The sequence below is a fragment of the Heptranchias perlo genome, chromosome 12, assembly GCF_035084215.1.
Source record: "Heptranchias perlo isolate sHepPer1 chromosome 12, sHepPer1.hap1, whole genome shotgun sequence".
NCBI lineage: Eukaryota > Metazoa > Chordata > Chondrichthyes > Hexanchiformes > Hexanchidae > Heptranchias > Heptranchias perlo.
The window spans coordinates 11,789,589-11,808,974 of NC_090336.1; the positions used below are offsets into that span (position 1 = coordinate 11,789,589).

Here is a 19,386-nt window from a genome sequence, read left to right on the forward strand (position 1 = left end):
GTTGCTTAATTATTTATTAATTTTCTTTCCTTCTAGCTTAGAAAATTTGTCAAAAAGTGAATTCAGTATATTATTTCTATAGTTTATGAATTGTAGAACATACCACACGCTCTTTTTCTTTCCCCACCCACAACACACATATTGAATTATAAGGCAACCTGAAGAATCCACTGTGGAACAGTATTGCATGCAGGTAGGAGAGTGGTTACATTCAACAGACACACACTTATTCTAAGTTACCTCCTCTTTGCCAGGTAACTTCAATGCCTCCCTTCCTTTCCCACTGCCCAATTGAATGATCGACACCAGACAGGCTGTAAGTAAAATCTATGAACACTGCAGTCCAATCCTCTGTTTTGAGCTATGAACCTTGTAATTAACTTACTTCTTCAGAATTAGGTATTAACCTCAGTTTCAACTGACAAGAGGCTGCAGCAGACTTTCAGTCACATTGATGTTTCCATACATCACCCATCAATTTTCACCTTTTTCCAGTCTTTCAAAAAAAAACTGTCCAACCCATTACCTCTCCTCCTCCTTCACCTCTCCCACACCCCCCCACCCCCCAATCCCCACTTCTGTTTTATTCAGTTCTATTAAGGGGCTCACTTATCTTTCAGTTTCCAGTTCTGATGTAGGGTCTACACCCAAAACCTTAACCTGCTTTTTCTTTATTCTGATGCTGATGGACCTGCTGTGTACTTCCAGCACTTTCTGATTTTATTACTGCTCTTCTGTAGTTGTCTTTGCTGTTTCCCTACCTTCGTTTAGGGATTTGTGGGTGCATTTTTGTGTTGATCACGGTGACAATATCCCTGCTCAGAAATGGAACATTCTTTCCACTTTCTGTAACCAGTCTCACCCTTAAGCACTTTCGTATTAAGTACAGCACTGGTCAAAAGCAGAACAAATCTCTCTATACTCTGTCCAATAATGCTCCTTCACCCCATTTCAGATCAGCATTCTTTTCTGTACAAGTGTCACATTTCTATTTTGAACTTCAGTCATTGCTATGTTCTCTCTGAATGATCCTACCAAGTTAGTGTTAAATAGTGTTCAACTGTGGATAGTTTTGTGCAATGGATTCTTTCCTATTAGAAACTAAATCAGGGCTTGGCGAGTTCATTTACAACCAGAGAAAAGATTTTCATTCAAACATTCTGGGCTGGCTTTGAACATAGTTCCCAAGACAGAAAGGATTGTGTACTAGCCTATTATGCCACCCACTGAATTATTCTATTTAAGCTCAGTTGGGTGAATATACAAAAAAGACCATAGGCACAGAGCAGCACTGGCACAACAGTAATGCTCAGTGACATGGATTGGAGGCTGGAGCAACTTCTGGAAAGGAAGTGGAGAAGGAGGAATCAGAGAGTCATAGCTGGGCAGTAAATAGTGTTTCCTGTTGAATGACTATAGGAGGCATTGGCAATTGCTTGGGAGCACATGTACCCACTCATCAGAAATGATGTAAAAGAAAAGCAAAATTGGAGATCAGAAAATATTAAAAGTTAAAAAAGAAAAATAAATGAACACAATGCATTACATATGAGTAAGCACTTCCGTATTAAGAGTGGGCCAAGAAGCACCAATAAATAACTGCATAAAATCTCTTCATTGGGTATTTAAAAAAAAATCATCTTTATTATATATTAAAAACTGCAAGGGGTCTCAGGATACTGAAGGAATTGCAGCAGTAGGTGGCACTGATAACATAACATTAAGACAAACTGATTATAAAGGGCCCAAACATAAAGTCATGTGTCAACGACGTAGCAGTGTAAGCCATTAGCTTGTCAGGTTAAAAAAAATTGGCGTATGGGTAAGTCATGAACTGTTCATATAAGTAGCAAATCTCAACCCCCCCCCACCCCCGCAATGCGAAACATTTTGGACAAGTATCCCCCCTCAGCTGAGCAAAAAACAGAGATCCAATGAAAGAATACAGAAGGCGAAAAATAGTTCCCCCATCACACTAAGCAGATTTATTGGCCACCTCTCCCCTCATTAAGCAAGATTTCACTCTCCTGCCCCCGCATCAAGATTTTGACCAACCTTCTTCCCCCACTGACCATTTCCCATCCATTTGCTGCCTATCTTTCGCCCCGCACAATGTCTCACTGGCTGCAATTGTCCCTCACAGGCTACTCTACTCCACTTCATTTCCCTTTTTACAGTAACCCCGACTGCATTTTCCATCCACAGCATCCCCCCAAACTGGCTGTATTTCTCCTCCTCAATGACTGCCTGTTACATGCCTACCCCCTACTCATCTGAATTCCTCTTCTTCAGCACTTCCTTCCTCTACCTCTCCTTTCTCCCTTCCAATTCGCCTACTTTCTCCCTTCCTCTCCTCCTCTCCCATTGACTTATCCCACCCGTCTCCCTTTCTCTCCCTCTCCTCTAGATGGGTTACTCCCACAAACCGCAAGATAGTAAGAAATACAGCTTTACGTGGACAGCAAGTTAATCCACATCACTCTTGCGCACCTTGTAGTAGCCACTTTAATAGCGGCAGAAGGCTGGGAACAGGTCACCTGGTGAATGTGAGCTACTTCTTCCTCTAGCTTTAAAAAAAGCGCATAAAGTGTAGTGTTCAGATAAGACAACTAGACAGGTTAATTGATGATGTGACACATACTAAACTGTAATAGAAGTTATAATATTAGCATATAATAGTTTATGTTGTGATACTAAAACAGGTTGAACTTGTTAGTCAAAATTAAAGTTGAACTGCTTTCCAAAAAAAAAGATTGATTCAGTACCTCATATACATCCCTGCAAGATAGAAAACCCACAAGGTAGCATATAATTTCCAATCAGAAAAATCTGACTAGATATTCCTACAGAGAAAAGCTCAATGATCTGAACAGGATATGTGCCTCATAATAACTCATCCCACAAGCAATATGAGCTTCAGAATCATGCTGCCTTCTTAGTTCTCCTGGCTAGAGATTCATGAACGTAGAGGAGAATAGTAACAGAAAGGAGAAGAACTCAGTCATAAAAGTAGAGTCATTTAAAAATGGACCTTATAAGTAGCTGAGACACATCCATACAAATAAGTGAAGTCTAAAGTCCTGCCAGCAGTTAACATCTCAGACTATTAACCAGCATAATGAAATAAGTGTCACCCTCTGTAGGTCAAGCAAGGGCCATTAATCATCACCCCCAAACAAACCGTTAACTTGAAATATTCACGAAGTTTACCAGCCCCATCTGCTGACAAAAAGCAGCCTTCCACCCTGAAACTACAAATCCACAGTTCTAAAAATATTTATTTAAGTGACTGAAAAATAAACCATCCAGTCAGAAGCAAAATTCCACTTGTCCAACTGAATGATTTTAATCTAAAAGAAAGGCTATCTGATGTCAGATTATGTCATTAAACAGTAAACATGAAAAATTACTGTTTTTAACCCCTCTTCATTCTCAAAGAACTGGTATATTGCTCCTTAAAACACAAAAAAAATGTTTTGCCCATGTGAAATTCATCTGTTTTCAGACGGTAAACAAGTAGCAAAGTCATCAAAATTGTTTTCCAGTTGAAAAGACTCTAGATAGAACACACTTGGAACAGAAAACTCATAAGTGACCGTCACATCTACCATGGTCCATACTACACTGATGGCTATCAGATACAAGCCACATATCTGATTCACTTCACTTAGGATCAATTTAAAATATATGTTTATATTGCACAGCTAGATTTTGTTTCTCACTCACTGCCACATTAACACATATTGGTTATTCGTGGTTTGGATAGTCTGATTAAAATACTAATTTAAGTTTCCCAATTAACTCAAAAATTGCAAAACCAACTTCAATAAAGTGAGAAACTACGATAAATAAAACCAAAACATACTCCTTTTCATGACACCAGCAATAGTTTTCATGAGGGATTGAATACAGTACACAACAAATAAAAGTAACCCTTTTTTAAAAAAAAATGAAACAAACAACAAACCTGTTTTGCAACACTCTGCAATAGAAATGTACAAAAATAATTGAGGAAGTCACACTGTATGAACTGTGACATGTGCTTATTTTGAAAGCTGCAAAGTGAATGTTCTAAATTTAACAGTTTAAGAGGTTTTAGGCCTGACCATCTGCATGCCTGGCTCTGGGTTTCTTAAGTTAGTATTGTTTAGAATGGTTATCAACTCACAAACAAAAACAGTCATATCAGCAAACCTGCATATCTGTTCTTTAGGATCCAGCAGAATGTATCTGTGCTGCCTTATTCATAACTCAATCCTAGTGAATGTATCTGGATAGAGAACGAGGGAGTCATTCAAATAAGCTGGGAGTAAGCAGGGAAGGAATTGTCTAGCTTAGGAGCACAAGGATAGACTGAAATGTGGCTGGACCTTAAAGAGAAATGTAACTATAGGGTTGCGAAGAGGCCCCAAGTCCAACACATAAGGAATAAAAAGAACAAAAAAGATTGCCCTTCCTCTAAACACACAGTAGAACATAAGAACATAAGAAATAGGAGCAGGAGTAGACCAATCGGCTCCTCGAGCCTGCTCCGCCATTTAATAAGATCATGGCTGATCTGATCCTAACCTCAAATCTAAATTCATGTCCAATTTCCTGCCTGCTCCCCGTAACCCCTAATTCCCTTTACTTCTAGGAAACTGTCTATTTCTGTTTTGAATTTATTCAATGATGTAGCATGTAGCTTCCACAGCTTCCTGGAGCAGCAAATTCCACAGACCTACCACCCTCTGAGTGAAGAAGTTTCCCCTCATCTCAGTTTTGAAGGAGCAGCCCCTTATTCTAAAGATTATGCCCCCTAGTTCTAGTTTCACCAATCCTAAATAACAAAGTTTTGAATTTGGAAAGTTAAAATTTTGTTCCATTCCCCTCATTCAATAGCCTTAATTACAAGTGATATTAAGGGATAAAAGGTAAGATGGACAAGAATTAGACTACTTACTAACTTGCTTGGGAAGAGGAAAACTATTTGGCAATTTTGAGAGTAACCAATGTGTGTTTCTTCCACCATCTCCAATCTTACTTCTTTCTCTTATTTCCCTACCACCTCAGAGTCTTTGCCAGGCTGTTGTTGCCACTCATCTTCCCTCACTCACTCCTAACCCTTGCTCTCACATTAACAGTGAAAGGGTTATTTGATTCATTTCTTCCAGCTACTATTTCTGACAACTGAAAAATTAACTTGAAAGAATACAAAATCAAGACGTATTTTCAAAAAAAAACCTAAAAGCAGTGTTGGTCCAAACTCTAGTGGCAAGAAGGATCTAGATGTTGATTGACTAGCACAAATGCTTGCTTTTTGTTAAATTAGTGAAACTTGGAGTTGTGCAGGGAATACAACTGTTAATGCACACTCATGCCAAAGTCATCTACAGTGTTTGTGTTTTTCTTTACCTTCCACTGAGTACAGAAACAATATCATATGTAAAAATAGACAAAAAGGCTGAGCTCTGCTCACAGAATTTTTTTTAAAGGTGTCTTCTAGCCTGGCCTGAAGAATGTCAGCCACCATATACAAACCTAAAATCAAATCTTTATCCTCAAAATGATCTGTGAAGGAAGCATTGATTTAAAATGCAGCCTATGCAGGCCAACAAACAGGATACTGTCTCTTTGTTTCTAATTTACATTTGAATCCCCTACTGTCTTCCCTCATTCTCCCTTCCAATCTCTTTCACGTGACAACAACATATCTAAATGGTCCTCCTCCCTCTTTGCAAGAACTATGGATATGCAACACCAAGGCTATTTCTTGGATCAACCAGCAAGAGGCATTTGTCCACAAATAGAAGGAGCATAATTTCCTATGGGTGAGCTTTCCCACCTCACAGCTAAGAACTGTGAAAACTAAAGATAGCTGATAAGACTGGTTAGAGTGCCGGCCACAGCTTTAAAAATCAAACTTATTACCAGTAAGGTGTAAAAGCAAGCACATGAACTACTAATCTGCTGGGGTACTTCATATGTGTTGACTTACCTGGCAAGTTAGACTTCAACCGATCTAGTTCCTCCTGAAGCTGTCGAATTTTCTCTTGAAGTATTACACAGTTTGGACAGTACGACGAGGGCTGGCTTATTGGAAGATCTTCCTCAGCCACAGCCCCATGCCGTCCACCTGAATTCTCTGGTGGCAAAGCACCGCCGCTTTCTTCAGTGTTTTGAAGGAATCCAGAGTCCGTTGTTTTGAGAAAACCAGAATTTAAATGCTTTTCATTAACCCTTTGTTGGGACCTGGAATCTACCTCATTTCTGCTGCTGGATAGAGATAGAGCACTTTGCTGTGAGGAAGTTCCTGGCCTGTTGAATGTATCTCCCTCTTGATGCTTGAGCCTTTGTCGAGCAGGAAAATGACTGTCCACTGATGGATACTTGGCTTGTGCTGTGGTCAATTTATTGATTTCATGTTCCTGTCCACTGCGGCCTACAAACTGAGGCTTTTGAGGTACAGGAGATGAGGTAGTTATATGAAGATTGCTAGTTTGCTTCATAGAACATACATGCTCATATGGACCCCGACCAGAAACTGGGCAACCAAGTTTTTCTCTTGGGGTATCAACAGGCAAGTCATGGCTACCTTTAAACAACTGTTCCAGCTTCTTTTTTTTAGGGCTTGGGCTGCAGTCTCCATCTTTGTTGCCTCGTTTTCCACCCTTGTTAGGATTGGACCTTTCAAGTCTTTCAACATCTTCCTTATTTAGAATCCCTGGTTTTCCTGAGGTCCCTGGATTTCCAGTGGATTTTTCAGTGGAATGTCTTCCTAGGCTAGCCTTCTTGCTCTTTGTTTCCGCTGAAATGGTACATGATGTAAATTACTGGCAAGATACAGGGTTTGAATGTCATCTTTTTGAGCTCACAGCAATGACTTATCAGAAGAAATGGTCATTCTCACAGTAACATTTATTTAATGTCACCAAGACAAAGGACTATTGGACTCCTATGGGGTAATGAGCTAGACCATATAGTTTACTATGAATTAAGTCAACACGATCTGGAATTAGCTTATTTTGTTTTTATAAATAACACTTCAAGTTTCTGGTATCTCAGTCTGAAGCAGTTCAGTGGGACTCTGCCAATAGCCTTACTGAGGTACTTGTGGTTAACATAAATCATCAGTCACATCACTACATTCAAATTGTGTATAACTAAGTCAAGTTCAACACAGAAAAGGCAAGAGTTAGTCTTTGGTTTCTTGGGGACAAAATTCCTCTTTTAAAGAAAAACATGTTTTTCTCTAATTAATGACAACAAAATTGGAGGAATGACTGGCTTTGAAACATACGATTTTGCTAGATGATCATTAGTTACAGGGAAAAGCAGACATTCTTCCATTTTTTGTTGAAAGAATTTCACCCCCTCAAGACTAGGACTTGTTTATGAGTGACAGTTACAATCTGTATAATCCAACAGATAAAAACAGATGCTAGCTGCAGTATATGATGACAGGTAAATGGAACATTTCGATAATAGATAAGGTTGCCTTGCAAAGCCCATTTTCAATAGCACCTGTTGACTATTGCAAGTGCTACTCAAAACACTGGTCCTTAAGAAACAGATTCTCTAATAGGAGTTCCATGTCTTTTTTAATGTTTTCTCTCAAAGTATAAAGTGGCAATTAACACATAAAATTGCTTAAAACTTATGCTAGAAGCTTATGTTATATATATATATATATATATGTAACCATAAAGTGACAAACACTGATGCCTTTTCTCCTACTAAAAACAACAGGACCACGCATGTGCTTTCTGTATTACCTTCATTAGAATGACATGCAATTTTCTTCCTCTCTCCCAGTTCTGGTAACATGCACAAAAATGTGTTACAACGCATTTTACTAGCAAGTCGCAAAAAAGGTATAGAATGGCTATGTCTTTAAATGGATACCCTTGCCAAGAGCTTACCCTTGCTTGGGCAATGGCATTCCCAAACTTAGATAAATGAAATAGACCATGTTCTGAAGTGCTACACTTACTATCCATGAAAAAAAACACACCAGGATAGAAACTACAAGATTATAGTATATTTTTTTAATTAATTTCCCTGCCAGCATCATTACACCTTTTAAATTACAAGCAAAGGATCCCTTATTATTTTCATTTTAGTATTAAAATTATGCTACTATTTCTGCTCTCACTGGAGTGTTTCAATAGTTCAAGGTTTGTTCCCTGTATTACCTATTCAACTCATGACATCAAGTGGAATAATTCATAAGAAATGATTAGAAATATAATGATGTCTATTAAAATTTCAGGTACATAAAATCAGAATGTGCAACCTCTGAATGTCAGGTTTAATAAGAGGCCTGATAGCCATCACAATTAAAAAGTACACTTTGCTCAGAGATTTACTTGAATAACAAAACAAATTTAGTTACCGATAGGAATAGACTTAGATGAAGTGCATGTTTATAACATTACACCATATACCTACAGAGTAGAAATAATGTGAACATTGGTACACTTAACTTGTGCTGCTTTCACTTTAAAGTTAAGAAGCCACAAATTAGGGGCTCGGTGGCACAGTGTACATTCACAACTGGTAATAGCGCCTTGGGACGTTTTACTACGTTAAAGGTGCTGTATAAATGCAATTTGTTGTACCAGAGTTTGAATCTAGCCCAAATTGTGGAAGAAAGTTTCTATTTTCTGATAAATGTTAAGAGTCCTACAAAAAATTATTTTGGAGCAAACTCAACCAAATTCCTAGTGAACAAGAATCTACAGCACAAAGTTGCCCACAACTTAGACAAATTAGCAGTCTTGCTGTTAAGCTGGCTGGTGTAGAAAGTGGAAAAGTTGTAATTCTGAGGTTGCGGGTTAAGGTGTTGTAATGTTTTGGGATTCTTCACCATTTTTCCACGGGAAGGATTTGGAAAAGAGTTGCAATTAAATTGTGGGTTTTTAAGACACACAAGTTTTAAAAAAGGACTGAGATGAAAGTTGGTTAGAATGCTAATGAGATAGTTATTGAAGTTGTTTCCCCAAAGATTGCAAATAAGCAATTTTTTTAGCCTGTTTTGGTAATCGATAAACACCTCACACCCATTGTGCTGGGAAGTCCCTGGTCCCAGGCACACAACAGGAGTTGTCTTGCATAGGTTCGCCACTCTGGTTGTGAACACAGAGGTAAAATAAGGACAGAAACATACACTGACAGTCAGGTTTCTAAACAGAAAGCTGCAAGGGCAGACCTTCACCTAGATTCAGAAGGTTAGGATGCAGTAGGATTGTTAGAAGTTATCCCAAGTCCAGCAAGACAACACAATAATGCGAGAAGTCAATGTATTAATTATTTTGTATCATTATACAAAGACACGTTGAACTGATTGCGTTAAGCGAGTCTGATCATAACTGTACGTTCACTCGCTGTCTGAGAAATAAAACAGCTTAATGATTCGTTCTGGCATCGTCTCACTAAAGTGTAAACAGTCGACCCACTGAAAGATCGGAGGAGCATACCTGAGAACATGTGCAAAAGTCATGATATCCAGTTTGTATGTCAATGGGGTGCATTTGTAGGAGTAGATATTGGGCAGTGTAATTCAACCCTGGAAGGTAAGAGGCATGGGATCTACTTACAGGAGCAACTGATGCCACTGAACCCGAGAAGGTATCTATAGCAGACCCAAATTTGTAACAGGTGCAGAGTTGCAGCATAGTAGAGTGAGCTATATGTGCCATCAGGACAATTTCAAATTTGACCAGGGAGTGATTATTGCTAATACTAGGTGCCCAAATATAAATCTATCCTCCTTCTGACAAAAGGATTAAAAAATGCACAAAGATTAAAGTTGTTGCAACATTTTGAAATTTTTACCTATTTGATTTGAAAAAGATTTTTTATTTAATTTATACCATATTATAATGTCAAGTTCAGGTTACAAAGCGATAATTTCCAGAGTGCCAACATAGCTTTCTTACTCAATAGCAAAAAGCTTGGAGACACTAAACAAAGGTTGCCAGAAATTTTGATGGAGTCTCTTGAGCAGAAATGAATTAACCATTAATCTGTTTTCCCTATCAGTTTTGATGGGTCATTAGCAAATTCCAGGGACGTTCACATGTGTAATGCAAGAACTGCTTCTACTCATCACGTCCAGCAAGAGGGGAGGCTTAACCAAACAGACATTATAGTTGCTATGGCTCTCACACCAAGGGTGAGATTTCTCATTCAAGGTGATTGTTTTGATCAGCTGCTTAGTAAGCCAATCCTCAACAGAGAGCACAGGTAAAAGAACAAGCTTTTGCTGTTCGATCTAAAAAAGTCTGCAACAGGTTTGAGTGTGGAATAGCCAGAGTAACATAAAGAGGTTACTTCCTAAGGTTAGAGCCAGTCAGTTCAGAGATCAAAGACTTATGAAGTGTTAGGCCCATATCAAAGGGTAAAGTCACATACTGTTATTGTTTCCTATGTTATAAGAATCAAAATGAAATTGATTAAATCGCACTGAAAACTGCATTCTGTTCATTTATATACGTCATGTAAAATAAACCAGTTTGTTGATTTACAATTGGCCTCATGCTTAGTCTGCCTTCTGAAAGATAATGGAAAAATCACACTTGTATGTGGTGCATACAAGATCACAGTAGTCCTGATAAGGGGTTCTGGTTACAAGCCCCAGAACATGCTATCATTTAACAAGATACTGAACAGTAAAGGTACTCTCTCCATTCTCAGGGATGCAAGGTCCACTTATGGGAGTGACCAGTTATGCTAAGCCTTACAGAATATCTACAGCAGACCCAAAATTTGTAATAGTTGGTTTTTTGTGTGTGTGTGGGGGGGGGGGGGGAGGAGATCAAAATACAAAGAAAGAGAAAACTACTACTTATTTGTGTTTCATTGTGAATGGAGCATACTCATTAGGTTAATGTGGAATACTGAATTTACTTCACAAAAGGAAGAAAGCCTGGTCATAAGTGAGCAAGTCATCAAGGTCCTTCTCACAACAGATCAAACTTAATACTCCACAGTTTCCTCACTGAGTATTCTATTCATACAACTGTTTAAGACATAGAAAATGAATTCATTATGCAAATAATAAAATGTGTGAAATTTGTGAGGTAACAGAATACACGATGATCGACACATATAACACTAGGCTAGAGTGTTTTACAAGTACTCATTGAGAGGTTTGGATGACCTTATAAGCAAAAGCAATGAAGCTCAAACTGTTGAATCCATCAGTCAGAGGTATATTAAGTGCTAGTCATGCACATCTGCTTTTGTTATTCTGTATAATATAGAGTTAAAATTCATGGGCCAATTTTGTTCCATTTTTGGCACTTTTTGTTTTTTCTGGCAAAGGGTGTTGATGCCAAATAGCAAAGGGGTATAGGCTACCACAATCAAATAATGTGATTTCAGATGAAGGGTCATTGTACTATGTGATCTAAACTGCAAGTGATATTGGTGTAATATTTCAATGCAACTTACGGGGAAAAACATACCACAACAGATTTTCATGACAACAAAACTGGATAGGTTTGCAATGTCATCTAATCCCAAAAGTACATCATAGTCTCTAACATGCTCCAAAACATTGATCATTTTTCTAATATACAATTTTGTTAAAACTTTCTTTTAATTTTAATTTCTGGAGCTTTCTTGTAGGTGCTTTAACACAGTTCATGTGTTTTGTTAATGCTAACTACTACTGGGTGTCTTAATTTCACACAACACAGTGAAAGTATTTTTGAAAAAAAAAGTTATACATTTTGCTTTATAAAGGCATAACACTCACATAGGTCATATAAGTTTAAAATCACTCATTATGCCCATACTCTTGCGTAATTTTAATAATAAAGTTGACAATACATGCAACAAGCTACAAAGGGAATACATTTAAAATACAAATCTGAAGAGTGTACCATTTTGAAGATATGCATGGGATAAGCATGGCAAATGGAAATGATTACCAAGCTGTGCAGGAACAAAGTGCAATGTTTGCAATAAAAGAATGGGGCATTTACTGCAATGACAGGCATCCAGACTTAAAATAGATGTTAAAATCATAAGAATAAAATAGTGATTCACCAACACTGCAAATCACTGAATGCTTTTTCAAAAACTGGGTACATACTTGTTTTCATCATAATAAAACACTCACTGCTGATTATTTTTAAAAAAGGTTCTATGAGAGGGGATCGAATTTCACATCAAATAAATAGAATTTCTTTCAATCTATAATTCAGTAACAGAACATTGAAAAATTTAAGTTACAAATATATTAGAGGCAATAAATTTTCTCTATGCACTTAAGCTCAGTATCTTATCACTTCTTTTGCACAGTGTCTATGTTATACATACAATTGATGTCCGTACAATTGAATCTGACTCCTGAGGCGTCCAAATATTTGCATGAAAGATATGATCTATAGTTAGTTTTTTTCATTAATTTTCAAAAAGTAAAGAGCTGAGATAAAAATTCAAAGGCTGAATTCATCTTTATGGTATTAAATTTAATTTGCAGCTTTCAAAATACAGACCTTCCTCCATCATTAAACATTTCCAGCATTCAAAAGTACAATTAAATAAATATACAGAAGTATTAGAAAATGTCTTAATGCACAGTGTTCGCTGAACAGAAGGGTTGTTCTCTTGTTCCATTTTCGACTTTGGTTTACGTTAAGCAATGATTATTTTTATGAATGTTAAACAAAGTCTTTTGAACAGTTAAATGATATAATGCTGGTGGCCCCATGTGGAATGGTTAAATATGTTTTTGTGTGTAGGTATAAAAAGACTTTCACAATGGTGACAACAGTACCTCTGGTCTTTGGCATCGCTAGCCAGTTTTAAAATAGATTATCTGTTGCATGATTCTGAACAGCCAATCTTTTATATTGATATAATTTAAATACAAGAACAATGTTGTTAATTGTACTGATGCATATTCTTGAAGTGGATCATCTACAACAGTTAAAATATACCCAAAGAATGCACAACTCTCAGTGATGAGCTACTATACTTATATAACAAAGGCAAACCCTATTGCTGAACTGATAAATGACAGTCAGGGGTTAATAAAGATGGTCAGATTTACAAATATTAAGTAAAACAAACAACTGTGTGCTATTTATACTGCGAGTGAGTTTCTTGAACTCTTCAGATGTTAATATTAGATGGTATTATAGGAAATGGACAGAATTTTTCTTTCAGGTGGCATTGTCTGTTTTGTTGTCAATGTTGCTACATACTATTTTGCATGCCAATGGTGCCATTTTAAGGATGATAGCTTTGGGCTGTGGTAGTTTATTGCAGCTGTTTAGATGATTAAAAGTAACACTGGTTGCAACTTTACAGCAATGCTGATCACACAAATCCATCTGTATTATTCCACAGTCAATGCTTTTACTGCTACTAATTCCAACAGGATAAGCGATTGCAATTAAAATGAATGTGACATGCATTTGCCATTTCACAGCTTGCTCCAGGCATCACATTCTACAGTTCTTCTATTGTATATATGCAGTTTAACAGTGCCCACAGAATAAACAACATATTGTAGCGATTACCCTGGTACACCATGATTAATGTGATACCACATGTTTTTTTCCTACTATAACACATCAATATTTGTTCAACTTTGGTCCAGAGGCCACTCTGATCAATAAAATTGTTGCAGTGTATATTATATACAGCTGGAATAAGAGCAGGTGCTCCCTGATGCAATGTTCTCAATCCAATTGTTGAAAAAATTACTAAATTACCAGGTTCAGTAACAGGTCACTTTAATCCAAATAGTGAGTAGGGTACAAAACCCTTTATTTTGCTGGTAAATTTGGAATATTTATTTAATGCCCAAACTATTCACTGGCCCACTTATTATATAGATATACCAACTCTGTATTGGGAGGGGGGGGGAAACTGTCCCATTCCCTATCTCATTATATCTTTAAAATGAATTAATAAAAAAATAATAATTAAAGTCGATTAGTTAGTGACTGCACTAATCTGTACTAACAACATTTTTCGATAATCTAATGTTTCAAAGGTATAGATCCACTCTCTGTGGAATTAATAATAAAAGGTATATTTACCGAATTTTGTTGTTACATAGGACATACGATAGTTGTTATTTAATATAAATCTTGCAAGAAATTTTGAGTTTAAATTGTTTCTTGAAATTGACAAATAATCTTCCAAATAAAACAACTGCGGATTATTTCTCTTTATGCCACACATGTGGACTGGATGTTACCTTTGAGTAATGTTTCATTTGCAGTGGATCATTTTTGAAACTCGCAATTTTTGTTGCATGTGCAGTCCCAAGGACAACAGCCTTTTAAATGACCTTCCCTCACACCACTTGCAACTGTTTAATCTTTGCTCCACTATCACTTACATGAGCACTACTATTATTATAAAAAAAACAATTTTTTTTGTAATTTTCTACCTCTACACTCAAATCAGCCCATCTCTATATTGAACTAAATTTGGCTGCCATATACCACTTCGTATACAGCAGCAAAGAGCATGGAACAGCTTTCTGCTACGTTAAGACCTAATAGAATAAAGACATTATGCTTGCTTATATTTTCAATAAAAAAGAATTTTAAAAATTCAGTCATTGTGGTATAAAACAAGATACATGATGGTACTTGGTGGTTCAAGGAAAAAGGAATCAATATTGAGTCGGGCCTGAATGACTCACTCGCTGTCTGGACTTGAGTTACATGCCTGACATCATTCATCAGTTTTCAATAAACCAGGCCCCATTTTATATCCTTTTATAAACTGCACTAACTACATCAGTAACAGGTCATTTTAACATCCTCCTACAACTGAGCAGCACTGTGATATTTTCAGCCATCAGTTACTGCAGAAGCCTTCAAAAAAAAAGCCTGTGCCTTTCCCACCTTATTATTGACAAGGGCAAGAAAGGGGTATTTGTCAACTTGTACAAAAATAAAATATTGGCAGTACCTACAAACCCCTGTCCCCAAGATACATGACATAAAATCATTGATTTTTATATGCCACACTACTGCTAAAAAACTGTTATTGTTGAGAAATAACAGCTTTAATAGCCAGTGATCAATACAAGATATCTTTCCGGGGGCAACACTATAGCGTATTGACATACATGAACCAGACCTCATGACACAAGAGGGAATATTGCAAGTATCTTATTTGGATTGAGCCCAGAGCCTGTGTTAAGGTTTTATCACACGGTGTCCAAGGGACCCTGAATGTATCACCACTTTCAATGTATTAAGGACGATTTTCAGTTTTATATATTTAAAATTTATGTAATTGATATTATATGAATAAAAGTTTAAACTATTTCACTGTGAGTACCCACAAAATCTGGCACTGATGCCCAACATTGCTACATCACATTGAACTTTACTATCCTGCCAGAACTAATAACAATGGTTCTGGTTTGGACCACTTTCACTGAGTAAACAAAGGGTCATGGCAAAAACATTTTTAAACCAATTTTGAATTATGATTCCTATTATTCTCATCCACCAAAACAATAAATCATTAGCTTTAGAAATAACATAATTATATTTTAACAGTGCTAATCCACCAAAACGTTGAACCTGGTTATAGATTCCAACTGATTCTGTTTACTTTCATTGAACAAAGCACTTACCAATTAGGAGGCTTCTGTCCACAGTGTCCTGTGTAGTTGCATGGAGACGTTTCATGTAATCATCACTGTACCAGATTCTCAGCCTCTCTCCAGGGTGAATGTCCCTACAGACTCGGAAATAAATCTTCTCATTGTGCTGGAACGCCATGAGGTTCTGTTCATTCTCTTCTCTTGATATAACTACATACCTACAACAAAACAAAAAGAAATAAATAACGTACAATCAGTGCTTAAAAACTATAAGCTCTCATCATAAATATAATGTCTGAACTCTGGATTCTTGACCAAGAGGGTGGAATTTCAATCCCAACTCGAGACGTTTTCAAATTTGTCTTTCCTTTGGCAGTGAGATTGCTCAATTCAGCCTGAATGAGGGCACTTCATTGTGAACTAAAATGCACGCTATTGGTGGATGAATCAAGCAGCAACATTAGCTACATCTATTGAACTGTCTGGGCCTGTATCATCAAATTAAATGTATAAAAAAAATAGTAAAATGATTTTATATTTTTAAAATATATCTTTTTTTTATTCTTTAATGGGATGTGGACTTCGCTAGCAAGGCAGCATTTATTGCCCATCCCTAATTGCCCTTGAGAAGGTGGTAGTGAGCTGCCTTCTTGAACCGCTGCAGTCTGTGTGGTGAAGGTTCTCTCACAGTGCTGTTAGGAAGGGAGTTCCAGGATTTGGACCCAGCGATGATGAAGGAACGGCGATATATTTCCAAGTCGGGATGACTTTAGCTTTATTATTTTAAAAGGAGACCAAGTCCCTTCAATTCTGGTTCATAAAGTGTTACAATCAGAGCAATATTCCTGGTGATGATCTAGAAAAGATACACTTACTTGCATTTCTAGGTTTCAGGTTGAAACCCTCTTTCCCCTTCCCTCTATACTCAAACTAAAAGTAGCAGCAGTTTTGGCCAGAGTCCCTAACTCACCTCATCCAATTGGCTTTGGTCTCATCTGTGCCATCAATGGACTTGTACGTGTTATTCTTGCCAAGTATCTGAAATAACAAAAAAAAACATTAATATAGCTTGACATTAAAAAAAAGATTTGATCAATACAATGTGGTGGTTTCAACCTACAACTCTTAAAACAGCAGTCCTGCATTGAATCAATCATTAACAGTTTTAGGCAGATTTCCCCTTCTTCCTTTAAACTGTTCAAAAAAAATTCTGTAGGAATAAGACAGTGGTAAATATAGATGTCCCCCCAAGCCAATCCTTTTCAATTAAATAAATTACAAATACAAGCAAAAAAAAAATTAAATTTTGATATCAATTATCAAGCTATCCCTAGGATCAATTGGGAGAATGAGGAATATGGTGGAGTATAGCAGGCATTAGTTATAGAAAACTAAGCAATGGCCTTTGGAAGAGCAGAACAGATTTAAGATGGGGATTGGAAGGCTATATGCCATGCCATTTGTTGAATTTAAACACATAACTGCCTCAGTGATAGGCAATTAAAGATTCTGTATAGGAGCTACAATACACCAATTTATCTGCACTACTGGTGACTGGAACTTCCCAAAGTGCATTGGAGGAAATGGGGCGAGGTCAGCACCCTCACACATTTTGTTGACATGTCTACACCTTAAAAATTTTGGGCTATGATTTTGAATGAAGCTGAGGTGATCATTGATCTTACAGTTAAGCCCAACCCACTTCGAACTGTGTTAGGACTCCCCATTTGGGCTTCAATATGGGGCACCAGACAAGATTTAAAACAGTAGAAAGGAAGAGAACGTAAATCAGGAAAAGCCTTTTGCTCCACCTGGATTGAGAGGTTATGAAAGAACAATCAAAGAGGATTACATATTCCTTCCATTGAAAACAGGGAAAGTTCATGCAGTGTGGTCCCCTTCTCGATGTGCTATCCTTGTTCGTAAATACAGCCTTCCTTTGATTCCACTTCAGGAAGGTGTGTGGGTGTCTTTTTTGATTACCTCTCTATACGGGACTTTCTATTCCTGTACTTCCTGATTTGTTTTGTGGGTCCACACCACCCTTTGCGAACAGTAGGGGTTTTGTTCTGAACTTTTTTACCTTTTCTTTGATTCCCTCTATTTTATTCGGCAATTATTCTATTTGTCTTCAAGACCATATCCCTCCTATCCATCATGCCCAGTTGCCCAAGTTCTCCCTCCATGTGCACCCAAATCCCCCATTAATTCCGAGTGCATCTGTATCTCTTCTCCTCCTGCTCCACATCTGCCAACATTCCACCCCTTGCCTGCTCAGTGTATACTTTGGTCTCCACCCCCATTTACACACATGCTTTTTTGCACCAAATTCCCCTCTCATGTCCACTAAATACGTTTCCATTAAGTAATATTCACCCTTTATTTTCACTCTCAGCAAAAGATATATAGGGAATGCTATTGTGAGGTAGAACTATTCCAGCCTCTTTTGCACTCCAAAAGCAGTCAATTATACATTAGGTTAAATTTTCAAAGGTTCTTGGCATGGACTCTCATTCAATGGGAATGCAGATCGGAAAGAAGGTCAGAGTGCTCAATTCAGTGTTCTAATCTCTGTGCCCAATTCTATGTTCTACACTCCCATCATGTACCTCACCTCACAAAATGTACCTATAGTGTTATTCTGGTCGAAAGTTGTATAATACTTAATTAAAAAAAAAGCAGTGCCACATTACTATTCGTGAAAAATCTGGAAATAATTCTGCTCTTTCAGATATGGCAACGTTCAACTGCCAAAGCCCCCCCCCACCTTGATGTAGTGCTGCATCATAACACACTGCAAAGTTCGTGCCTTCTCTTTTTTAAGTATGGAAAGCACATACCAGCCATGAGAAAAACCCAGATGACTTATCGGTTTGACACACTTCTCCTTCATATGGTCCAAATATCCTTCCTCTTGGAATGATGGCATCCAAACAGCGAACATCAATCTCCCCTCCAGGTTCTTTCACAACTGCTACTCCAGCAGGAACTGTGAGGGCTGCCCTGCCTGGTGTACCTACGGGTATAGGCGTATCAGCAACAAATACTGGGCATCCATGAAGAGCACACTCGTCCATGAAGTATTCTTGGCATGTTTCACAAACTAGGAAACAAATAACAACAGTTGTCAGTTAGATGACATTCGTAGAAGAAAAAAAATTGCAGTTGATCAAATGAAACCAATGGGCTACATAAAATACTATAATTAAATTACCCTTTCTAACTCTCCCCGCTCCAAAAAGTTACTTTATTCTAATCTTCCCTTTTTATTCTAACAAACCCACCACGACAACCGCTCTTGCTTCACCACTCACAAATCTATTTGTACAAACATTCTACCTGGTGTAAACTAAAATTCCAGTCGAGTACTTCACAATTTGGGGGTGAGGCCTTGACAAAGGACTTTACACAGGAATCAATTTATTCATATTGTACTGACAACTTTTGTTTAAATGGGATGATATGATTAAATAACTAGACTTATTTCTATAATAACCACTTACACCAGTAGTCATATTGCTCAGGGGATTCATTCATCATCACTTCTTCACCTTTTACCTTCCCCAATTCCAGTTCCATTTCTGTGGAATATGCCTGGATATGGTCTGGCACAATGCTGTAGGAGGGTAAGGAAAGATGAAATTTAAACAAAATTTATACATAGTGAAATCAACTTAACTGACATCAAGGCCAAAGATCATTTGGGCATAGCTTTTGGTTTGTGGGGAATAAGATTTCAACTGGTATGAAAAAGAACAATGATTTAGAACAGCAACCATTTGTAACAAAGTGAGTTCCCCTAGGGTTTCTAA

The 19,386-nt window shown here is 37.4% G+C and overlaps 1 protein-coding gene across 4 annotated transcripts in view; it reads right to left on the reverse strand.

The window, feature by feature from the left end:
* Positions 1-19,386, reverse strand: part of prdm11 (PR domain containing 11) — a 125,551-nt gene that overhangs the window by 56,551 nt on the left and 49,614 nt on the right. For 3 of the 4 annotated variants that reach the window (XM_067993649.1, XM_067993650.1, XM_067993651.1), the window contains 5 exons: positions 19,078-19,190; positions 18,415-18,677; positions 16,545-16,612; positions 15,605-15,792; positions 5,978-6,787 (listed from right to left, as the gene is read on the reverse strand). In XM_067993649.1, coding sequence (XP_067849750.1) covers positions 5,978-6,787; positions 15,605-15,792; positions 16,545-16,612; positions 18,415-18,677; positions 19,078-19,190 — 1,442 coding nt within the window. The remainder of the gene's footprint in view (positions 1-5,977; positions 6,788-15,604; positions 15,793-16,544; positions 16,613-18,414; positions 18,678-19,077; positions 19,191-19,386) is intronic. The other variant, XM_067993652.1, reaches the window with a different exon arrangement.